At 34.8% G+C, this 11943-nt stretch overlaps 1 protein-coding gene across 1 annotated transcript; it reads right to left on the bottom strand.

Moving 5' to 3' along the window:
* Positions 1-5587: 5587 nt before the first annotated feature.
* Positions 5588-6693, bottom strand: LOC113765038 (glycine-rich RNA-binding protein 10-like). The gene is made up of 2 exons (XM_027309089.1): positions 6546-6693; positions 5588-6002 (listed from the first exon to the last, which is right to left on the bottom strand). Exons 1-2 carry the CDS (start codon positions 6634-6636, stop codon positions 5755-5757), a joined length of 339 nt encoding a protein of 112 aa, XP_027164890.1. The 5' UTR covers positions 6637-6693; the 3' UTR covers positions 5588-5754.
* Between the last annotated feature and the right edge of the window lie 5250 nt (positions 6694-11943).

The following is an 11943-nucleotide window of genomic DNA, read 5'->3' as shown; positions in this document are numbered from 1 at the left end:
CCTGCGGTTTCACATCGTTCTAGTGGCGGAAGGTAGATATTGGTGCTTAAGTGTAATTTGATAGTTGCCTAAGAATGTCATAGGTTGAAGAAATTTCTCAACTGATCAGTACACTTTGCCCTGCAGGACATCTCTCGTCTTTAGGCTCATGCCACAAGGCAATGCAATACGTGATTGTTCACCAATTGCAGCAGCTGGTCATGTCATTCCTCAGAGTTATGTGCCAATCTCTGTGACCCAGTTTATGGATGCTATAATAGTACTTGTTATGTGCCAATCTTTGTAACCCAGTTTATGGGTGCTATAATAGTACTTGTTATGTGCCAATCTCTGTAACCCAGTTATGTGCCAATCTCTGTAACCCAGTTTCGATTAGCTATGTTAGTACTTGTTACTGACTTTTAGTTCAATAAATGATATTTGAGCATTAGGTTTTGCTTTTGCTTTTAAATTACGACAATATTCTATTCTTTGGGATAATTTTACAAGTCCTTTGGGTATCTGATTGACGGAATGTATAGCAGGAAGCACAATCAGGTTGCTTCTTTATTTAAAAAAAAAAAAACTCCGGGCAATTATAAGTGTCAGCATAGCTCAACAACTTCGACAATATTCCGATACTTTCCATTGTTAAGAAAATGGATTTTTGTTGACAGATGAGATGCTATAATAGCATAGTTTTCCTAACACCTTGAATAGTACGAACCTATCCCCACATTGGAAGGGACAACACTTGTCCGAGGTGTGAGGAAAAGTAAAGTGTCAGTTTAAATTATCTTTACTGACACTTTTAAATGCCGTTAAAGGTCATTTTTGTTGTAGTGACAGAGATGCAAACTTGATAAAAGGCAAAAAAATGAGAAGAAAGCGAGTGGATGTGCCATTTAATAATTAGTCTTTAGGGTTAAGGAAAACCTATTCTTATAGATATATATATATATATTTCAATTTAATAGACAAAAACAAAAAACCACCGGTTCAACGGTTCAATTCAATTCAAACGGTTCTTACCAGTTTTTAACTTCAATTAACCCAAGGTATGAACCGGACAGAAACTATGACCAGTTCACGGCCAATCGGTCGAACTAGCCAATCCGGTCCGATTTTCGAAACAATGGTTCCTTCCCTTATCGCTTTAACACTTTTTCCTAGTTCAACATATATGGTTCAATTGCAAGGCAAACTGGTCATACGTAACCGTCAAATACGGTGTACTCAAGTATGGAGTAAAATGAAGCAATATTTTTCAGGAAGAAGGTGTAGGAACTCAAGTCATTATTTGGTGTCAAGAATTATCAAATTTGGCATTTGGGATAAACTAGTTATATACAGTGCCACATAACCAGTGCGCATCAGAAACACACACTTAATAAAAGTACTCCTCAAGTTCTTTTGGTAAATGTCGAATTTGACAGAGCTTTTGCCGGGAAACATATGTACGTTCTACTTCATTGATTTTTTTTTTTTTATAAAATAGAATAAAAAGAAATATAAATTGAAAACTTACAATGTGAACATCCTAAGCCAATTTTCTTGACAAACAGCATATGAAGCCTTTTGTTGTCTCAAATGCGATTGCGACCTTCTAATTTCATTTATATTGCTGTCCTATCTTGGCATTGCAAGAAGTCAAAACTTGCTGCTTCACTGCTTAAACCGCTGCTTGTCTTATTAGCTATCATTCATTAATGCATTCACGAAGACTTCACCGTGATGAATGCTCTAACAAACATTCATTTGTCGAGAGGGTCATGATCCATTAACTAAGATTGCGAATTCAAGAACTAGATATCCTAAATTTTTTCTTTGGATGAATTTTTGTACACTAATAATGTACATATTATCAGTTTTGGATGACTGATAACTATGCAAAATTTATCTTTAAAATCTAATTTTTGCACATGTATCATAAATTTAACAGTGATTGTATATATAATATCAGTGTATAGAAAATTTACCATTTTTTCTTTTTGTTTCTTAAATTTCACACCTCTAGTTTAAAAAAAAAAAGAATGAGTATCAATTTGTAATGATTTACCATATTCTCAATCCATTATGCCTTTTTTTTTGTGAGTAATACCCCAATAATCTGATAATCGCGTCGGATCCTAACTAATCTAAAGTCAAATAGTCGGATCCCTTTTGAAAGTGATTCTTCTAACGTTATTTTCTCCATTCATAAAAGTGTTGGGGTTGTTCTTGATTCATTATGGCAATCGATTATAGACTATGATGTTGAAAAACTAGTTTTTGTGACGTTTTTTTATTACTTTTATATCCTGATTATAGATTTGGTAGCTAAAATCTATAATACCCAAATAGTAGTTTTTACTGATACTAATTATTTCTTGTAATCAATTTCTATAATCAAATTTTATAAAATCTAAAGCAATCGAAAAAGCAAGACCTTAATAGGTGTCGAGTTCATTGTCACTTGGCTCAACAACAATGAGTGAACTATGTTTTCGTTAAAGAGACGTTTTCCAGAAAATGAGCATCTTTTGAAGCATGTACTACTCGCTCTTTGATGCACTGCCATAACGCTAAGATGGGCTTTCCGCCATACAATACCTCAGGCCACGATTGAGTCATTTTACCCACACAGCTAGCATGCCATCAGAACTTAATGATAGACCTGCTTGGCCTACTCGGAACTACTTACTTTGTCTCCGTGCCTCGCGTCGGCATAAACTATGCAAATCAGTGGTCAAAGCTGTCAGTATCGTTAGGAATGAGTTTGCGGTTTCGAGCCTAGCTGCAAGTCAAAGTTTTGGGTGTCAAACCATTCTCATAAATTGCAGAAAATGACCTCTCAACGGCATAGTGACTTTAGTGCATTGAGAGCTTAATCCGTATTTGTCGAATACTGCTATTTTTACTCTTTTCCAATCAAATTACCCGTGGAAAATAATTCCAAGTCTCAATAGGATATCTATGCCCAAAGCCAAAGGAAATTTGGGAGGATCGGAATGGATTTAAAAATTATGGGATTTAAGATCAATGATGCCCAGTTAAATATGAGAATGGCTGGGTATTGATCGGGAATCCTAGGACCCAACTTAATTGCTCTCTATACCATTTTCTTTTTTTTGTTTGTCTTTTGTTTAGCTCTCTCTCTATCTTTTTTCCTTTTATTTTCATTTCTTAGAAAATCATTAACGAAATATGTTGAAGTTTCTTATTAAGGGCTACTTGTGAACATAAGAAATATCAAAGAAGGATTTGAAAATCAAACGTTCAATAACCTAAAAACATGAAAAGTTTCAGTTTTAAGTCTAAACAAGAAACAATGGTAGCCATTAGAATAAAGTTTCAAAGTTTAATTTTTTTTTTTTCACATTTTGACGGGGACCTTCTCTTCTGTTTTCTATAACGTGTAAAACTTGTTGTGCGTTTTTTAGTCGGAATACTAAACTTGGGCAAGTGTCAGTGTCCTACAATCAATTCAATGGCTGAATTCCAAGGACACTTGGATAATTGATCAAGTTCAAGGAATTATTTATTGGGGGAAATATTACACTACATTTTACACATTTCATGAGGTTGAGCATAATTTTCATACAGGACTAAATTTATAAAAATATCATATTTCCAAGGGATGTGGAGTTCTTACCTATGATTGAAAGTGAAAAATTAATTTGAGGATTAAATTGGTTAGAATTATTATTTTTTAAAATGAATTAGTTTGAGGACAATGAAAGCACTGTGCACTCGTCTTGCCCACAGAGTGTCCTCCTTAGCACAAACATTCTAATGATTAAGTATTTAATGATTGACTGAGTCGACTAACCAAAAACAACAGTATTATCCTTCCAATAAATTATGCAAACTAAAAGAAATGAAAATTTTCACTTTAAGAAAATATAACAAACCTAATATTGCCTTATAGAATTTTGCTAACTTTAATAGATTGTTATCATTATTATTCAGCCTGAAGTCATGACTGAAAGTGATATATACGAAGACAGAGATTAAGCAGTATTTGAAGACGAGGAATTTGAAGACAAAGATTAACTTTGTGTGTTTGAATTTATGGAAGACGAGGAATTCAGCAGTATTTGAAGGGGTTATTAAGGATGTCCGATCTGTTTGTCGCGCTATTTTTTAAAACTTGAAAGACGCATACTGGATGAAATTTGGGGAATTACAACAGGTCGCATCTTGGCCCCAATTCTTGGGATTGGTGGAGCAGCGCCCTGATGTGGTTAAGTTTCATCTGGTTCATTGGCAGGTTCTAACATAGATAGGCGCTCCAAATGAAACCCGGGGTTGAGTGGTGGTAGGGGGATTCTTAAGGATGGCTAGGGAAGTTCATCTTCGCTTTCGCTGGTTGCTTTGATGTTGCTACTAGCTTGCAGGCCGAGGCCAAAGCGTTAGTGCTTGGGCTGAGTCTATGTGCCTAGAGGAATTTTTTACAGCAGTTGGTGGTTGAGTCGGATTCGCTAGTGCTAATAAAGATTTTGAGGAACGATTATCAATGCCTGTGGACGATTAGTTATGAGATCGAGCAGTGTTGCGAGTTCTCTCAGGGGGTTGTACAGTTCAAGCATTGCTATCGTGAGGCCAATAAGGTTGCGGATGTTCTAGCCAATGTGGGGTGTGCCTTGGTTGAGTCGGTATGTATTTATGAACATTTCAGGGACTTACCAGGTGTAGTTAGGGGTGAATATCGGTTGAATAAACTATCCTACCCGTCTATTCGGCGACGTTGAGTTAAGTAAGTAGGTGTCTTGTAGCTGTCTTGTATCGTTGAGGTCAGGGCTTTTGTCCCTCTCAAGAACTGTTCCGAAGCAATAAAATCCAAGCTTTTTGGTTAAAAAAAATGAATAATAAAAGATTTTAGGGAAAATAAGACAATATTTTTGGGTAGTCTATATACTATGGAGAAGACGACAAATTTTTACATTAAAAGGATGCCAAAAAATTGAAATACAAGTTTAACCTTACATTTTTTACTTTTATTTCTTTGTTTGCTTTTTTTTAGGTAAAAAATACAGGAATTGGATTAAACTGATAAAAGGAAAAGAACTCACTTTTCTTAAAATCTCCTTAGTTTTATTGGATTAATGTTTTATTGGATCAAAATAGGATCACTGATTAAAGTTGACGGACTATTGGAGTCATTTACCCGAACCATTATTTTGCCCTCTAAAATCGTCATGGACAAGTGTTAATCCGAGGCTGAAATTCATTGTAATCTACCTTTCTTTTATACTTGAGAATATGCTCAATCTGTCACACTCATTATCAACTAGTCAGTTAGACTTCTGGCATTTGTGCTATGATCTTCTGTATGCTTTTGACATCACTTTATGTATGGCTAGACTAAATATTAGACGGATACATACCTAAGTGAGGGTTTTTTGAAAATATATGCATTGGTTAATTTAAGTATACCCAAAAGGAAAAAAAAGAAAAGAAAAAAAGGAGCAATTTGATAATGGTTTATTGATTGACAGATAAAACCAACCAAAAACTAGTGTTGGCTTTGTTGTGAATTTGAAATACTAAAATTACTCATTTTTTGGTGGAAACTTGCAAAATTGACTCCGTATTGCATGAAAAGATTTTGCCATCACCTCAAAAGTGCTCAAAAAAGACACACAAAATCACAAACTCATATTACATGGAGTACATATTACAGGATCATTGATCCAGCACTTATTTGAATTTCACATTACAAAGTACATAATATTATAGTAAGCCTGTTTAAGCGTTCATGATTAATCATGACCTAGCTAGAAGCTGGCTTTATTAGTTCTGAGGCTCAGCATCTGCAGCCTCACCAGGATGTCCACCATGGCCGCCACCGCCATGATGCCCTCCATGTCCATAACCACCATGGCCGCCACCGTACCCTCCATGTCCTCCTCCGTAGCCACCTCCATGGTGTCCTCCGTAACCTCCTCCATGACCTCCTCCGTAGCCTCCTCCGTGGCCTCCTCCGTAGCCTCCTCCGTGGTACTTGGCTTCTCCTTCCTCATTTGTCTCAACTGTCTTGGCTGCAATAAAGATAAATAGGGTATGGGCGTTAGTTACTGTAATCGCAATTTTGAAAATGTAAAGTTTGGACCAAGTTGTGTACATGCTTTTAGGTTACCGAGTATTTTAGCAAAACACATCGTAATCCTTTTGAAAATTTGCCTTTTAACGTATGTGTCAAATTATTATTTTACAGATATCTTTAAAATGGCTAATTACTACCAATTAATAGCTATTTTATCATAGTTTCTGAAAGTTAATAAATATAAAGATTTGTTAACAGTATGTTCAAAATGAGAATCTTAAATCCGTATTTTATGCACCGACACGTACCAGGAAAAGTACAGGAAAGGCTTGACACTTAGAATCCGTATTTACTGAAAGTAGAGGTGTATTCAATCTTTTTAACCACAATTCAGCCATGTTTCTTAGTACTCCGACACTTCACATGTACAACAAAAATCAAAATTTTTTTTTTTGAAGGACAACAAAAATCTATATGGCGCATATAAATTAGAAAGAGAAAAAATGATGAAATGTGAATTGAAGAATAAATGTCTTACAATTGTCAACTGACTTGGCAGCCACCTCTGATGTAATCATTAGAACTACAGCCATGGAAATGAAAAAGAAAAGAAGTGTCTTGGAACCCATTTTTGCTCAAAGGAAAATTTATGTATCGAAGACAGATTTTGAGAAGGATGAGGAAGCTGGTGCAGATTGATCTCTATTTATAGGAAAACCTATGCCACGTTCCCATCGAAAGGGTCCCGGAGTCGGCCCACCAATGTATTAGGTGTTGAAGAGGCGGTTGTCGTGCTAGGTCGAAAGTCTATATAAGCGTAAACAAATAGAAAGATGTACGGAGAAGCATTTGTTCTAATTTCTACAAAGGTCTTTAAGGCATATAGACTTCGAGCACCATGGAGAAGATAAGGTTCATGTCTCCCATATTCAACACTATGTCCCAGCATTAATATAATTTGGACTCTGCACCGACTTCGATGGATTATATGTGTTGGGATATCAAGTGTGAATCAATATCCCACATTGGAAAGAGATGAGTAGAATGAGGAACATATAAGTGGGAATGATCCATAGACCCAATACCTTAAGGTTTTGGGTTGGATGTGGTGTCAAACCCATGGTTGTAGTTCTCATTCTAACTCATGGTTAAATTCTCCCCGAGTTTGGCTCTCTCAGAGCCCAACAATATGCTTTCCAATTTGATTGACGTATCAATTATTTTAAAAGAAGAAAAGAAACAAGGAAGAACACGTCAAATTTGCAATAGTTCCAAGAGAAGCATGATTAGAATTATGTAACTTTTTATTTACATCAGAAGACACAATAATATCTTTTATTATGTATGTTAAAAACCTATAAGTTGTAAATATAAGATAGGGTCTTGTTATGCCCTTAAATCTAATTCTATTGACTGAATTTGAAGCATAAACGAAAGTTACTTGTATGCATACATCTAAAGCCGATTTGCGAAGAAGAATCTTTTGAAGAAGAGCAGAAGTAGTTTTATGAACGTATATATATATTTATGCCTATGTTTTCCAAATAAGGAGACACAACATTAGTAAAATTCTGCCTCCAAATAAATGAAGGATAATATAAACACACTAAAAGTGGAATCTCAACCTCGCCTCATAAGGATAGTTATGATTACTGCTTTGGAACCTCTAGTTTTGGTTCAATTTTAGTTTCGATTCTTTTCTAGATATGGTTCTAGTTCTTGTAGTTATCATTCCGGATCTTCTAATTGCACTTATATACTTATTGTTTCACCATTGAATTTGAGAAAATATAGCAATGAATCTGGAAGAAAAATAAGACTTTTAGTATATTATTAGCTGAAAAAATATATATGTTTTGGGTGGCGACACCATATAGGTCCTCAATTGGTATAAAAATTTTAGTTAAAGGACTTAATTCATGTGATAAAACGTTAAGGGACCAAATCGGCTTTAGTGAAATAGTTTGAGGACTAAATTGGCGATTTTTCCTATATTTAAATTGTAAAGTATTTTTTTAAAAGCATTTAAACTGCAAACTACAAATGTTTGGGGACATTTCAAAATATAAAATATGACACTTTAAATTGGACGAATGAAGTACTAATTTCAGTTGTACATTTAAACCATTAGTTATGTTCAATTTAAAATATTTGATGTCTCCAAATGTTTGTCATCTTATCAAAATCAAAATTAATATCATCCCAACCTTTACCTATGCTTCATCCTAGATTCACATTTGAATTTCAAATTTTGGATGAAAAAATTGGAAACTGATAAGTGACTAATTTACGTAATAATTGTATGACATTTTATATTATTTTTAGTCACTTTGGTTATATTATTGGAAGAATATGAATCATTTTGGCTATAATTGGTGAAAAATGCTTTTAAGTGGTTAAATGAGGTTTTTATCACTTTTTACTTGGATTTTGTGTATTTTGACAGTTTTGTCACATTTTCGTATTTCGGCTATAACTTGAGTTACAATGATCGGATTGGGATGATTCTTGAACCCATTTGAAGATAAGAGATAGATCTACAACTTTGGTGAAGACATCTGAATCCAGTTTGAAGGTTTTCCAAGTCAAAAAGCCGAAGTACAGTAGCCAATTTCATTTGGTCGAAACTGGAACAAGGCATGAAGCAGGCAGGGGTATTTCGGTCATATCTCAGCCTACACAGATCAAAATGAGGTGATTCTTGATGCATTGGAAAGATAACTCAAAAGGCTACAACTTTTGTGTTTTAGACATGAGCTGGTTCAGCTTCTAACATCAAGAAAAGATCGGTTGAAGTTGGGCAAAAAAATAGAGCAAGTGATCCGCACTCGGATCCACTATTCATCCGAACCCTCGGCTGTTTCTGGGTAAGTGGAACCGTGCTCGGATCCATACGGATCCGAGTACTGTAGCAGCTCGGATCACTGTAGCAGCCCAAATTTACTGTAGCAATCCGGCCGGATTTATAGCCGGATTTTTGGCCGGATTGTGGTCAGAAAAGGCTGCTCTGTACGCGTAAAACTCAATTTCAGTCCCACCAACTCACATGCGATGTTAGACATGTGAGAAACATTCCCAGCTGTAAAAGGAAGGTGAAGGCCTCGTTTCTTGACCAACTTTCATCATTAAATAGCCAAATTCATTGCAAGAGAAAAAGAGGAAGAGATTGGAGTCCATAGCAAAAAATATAGAGAGTGAGCTACGGGAGAAAGCTTGAAGCTGCAGAAATGTAGCTCTTTCATCTCCCTAGTGTTAGTTTAGCTTAGTATAGAGTAGTGTAGCTTTTCCATTCTTGTTTATTATCTAGATTAGGATGAAGATGGAGGATGAAGAAGGCAAGGAAGAAAGCTCATATGACAAGGGTTGTATTCCTTCCAAACTCTTTATCTTTTGTATTTGATTCCAAGTTTAGTTAATATACAAGTTCTGGATTTTGTGTTCAATATGTGTGTTTAAAGTTTAAGCCTTGGGTTTGGTTGAACTTTCTATGATTGTTAGTGTTAATTGTTTGGTTATTTGATTGCTACGATTTGAGCAAGTTATTTAGCACTTTGGCTCTTTAAATCATGATTAATCCGGTACCATTAATTGTGATTATCTAAGGTATTGTTTCTGCAATGAAAATTGAGATTTAACACTGGTTCAAGAAGTGCTAAACATAGGGAGTACACTCACGAAAGTAGAGGTGCACTTATGTGGTTTTAGTGATTCATTTCATGTAATTTCATTGAATAAATGAACTTGTAGCTAATTTCATAACCATGAAAATAAGTATGGATTAGTTATAAGTATAGTTGATTCACTACGAAAGTAGGTTTCATATGTTTAAGGAAATTACACCATAACTAGCCTAGATAGTAGTATTCAATGATCCAATTATAGCATTTGCATGAGTAGTTAGGGATACCACAACCTAAGGAGCTTTCAATTGCTATTTTCTTGCATAATTTCAGTAGGTTTTAATTTGTTATAATTCATTGATAGTCTAAATAATAGAGAAGCTTTAGTAGTACCGGTAATTGCAATATTCCTTGTGGGATCGACCCTTAATACCCTATACTCGCTCACGATTCGTATACTTGCGATAAATCGCGTGTGGGGTACTTAGGAGTTTATAAATGTAAAACTTGGTTAGGATGAGCTTAATTGTATATGTATACTTCGCGCACGTCAGAAACGAAAACACTAATATCACAATTTAGACACTATTCTTAACTAGTTGAAATCCTGAAATGCGACAAACACTTTGGGACAAAGGGAGTACATGATTTGAAATGTGAAATTTGTGGTCCTAAAATAAAAGGACGAAATTAGACTAGGCAAAAAATGTCTTGCTACTGTCAACTGACATGGAGGACTCAGCCAATTCCCTAGCAATTAACCACCTCTGAGGCAATCATTAACACGGTAGCTAGCCATGGAAATGCAATAGAAAAGAAGTGTCTTCGAACCCATTTTAATTTGCTCAAGGAAACGATTTTGTGAAGGATGAGAAAGCTGGAGTAGATATTGATGTCTACTTATAGGTAATTCTTTGTAAAATTGCCGTCAAAGGGGTCCTGGCCTCGGCCAACGATGTAGTTGGACTTTAAAGTTTAAACAGATGATTGATTGCTGTATTTGGTACGATGTCAATGTCAAGAAAATTAGTGATATACCAAATGCACTTAGTCTATTCACCCTTTCACAGCAATCATACAAGTGATTAATACATCAAAAAGAATTTACTCAGTCCATCAAATGTATGCGAAGTCCATATTGCTAAGTTGGTTTTTCTTCCGGGACACGTCGGGTCATTAAATCCACACAGCAAGCATGCACGATTGCAGAATCAGTTGGTGCAGTAAAAGTTGAATTCGCATATGCCGACTGGTACTTGTTTTTACTCTTTAAAGTGTCCATATAATTTTTCCGACAAATGAGAATGAATTCTGTCTTTTCTTAGTCAAAGATTGGGTTCATTTTAAAAGGGTAAAAAGAGTGATATGGCAATTTTAAATATTAATATTAATACGCATTTACAATTTGACACAAGAAATTTATATCTTTTTTTTTTGTTGCTTTATGCTTCTTTCGTCACCAAAACATGCATGTTTGGCACTAGACATTAATTGTCATCAAAGAATTATTGCTCACAACCACTAATGAAAAGAAAAAAATAAATAAAAAAGGACACCATCACAGGTTTTTGGGTTAATATTGTCAGGAATATCTAATATATCATCAATGGCGTCTCCAAGTCTATTGCTGACTGATTCTTGATTGTATTTGAACTCAAGACAGCCTTTTCTCAAACCCCTCCTACTTATGTTTAATAGGAAATCCGATTTTTCCTACAAGTTAAAACTTAGGATAAGTATCATTGAGAAAAAAATATATAAAAGCTAGGATAAGTATCAACATTCAACCGGACTAATTTGAAATTACTTTTGAGTACCTAGTCTTTGTCTATCCTTTACATTTTTTCCGGTTGTTGTTATTTCTTTGAAAAGTAAACGAAGAATTTGTTTGCACACTTACAGAAAAGAAAAGAAAAAGATTTTGCTTGCACTCTTTCGAATGCCCTTTCTTTGTCTATCCTATTCATTTTTCAATTTTACACTTAAAACATTTTAGTTATTTAATATTCTTATGCCAATTGGTTATTAAATTATCCTTGACAGCATAATAATCATTTAGGCAAATAATATATATAACCAAAAAAATCTAAGTCTCTAATGACAACAACTTGAACATATATATTTGAATTTAAGCACCCTTATCCTTCCAAACTTCTAAGCCCCTCTATATGAAATTTATACTAGATAAGCCTTACTAGAGCTAACATTTATGTAGGCCAAAAAAAAAAAGATGTTGGAAGTGAAAATGCTAAATATCCTCGGTCCCCTAGTTTTTTCTTTCTATACCAATCCTATATTTACTTTCGCTATTAAAAA

The sequence above is a fragment of the Coffea eugenioides genome, chromosome 3 (assembly GCF_003713205.1).
Source record: "Coffea eugenioides isolate CCC68of chromosome 3, Ceug_1.0, whole genome shotgun sequence".
NCBI classification, from domain to species: Eukaryota; Viridiplantae; Streptophyta; class Magnoliopsida; order Gentianales; family Rubiaceae; genus Coffea; species Coffea eugenioides.
This window is presented reverse-complemented; position numbering and strand designations above follow the sequence as displayed.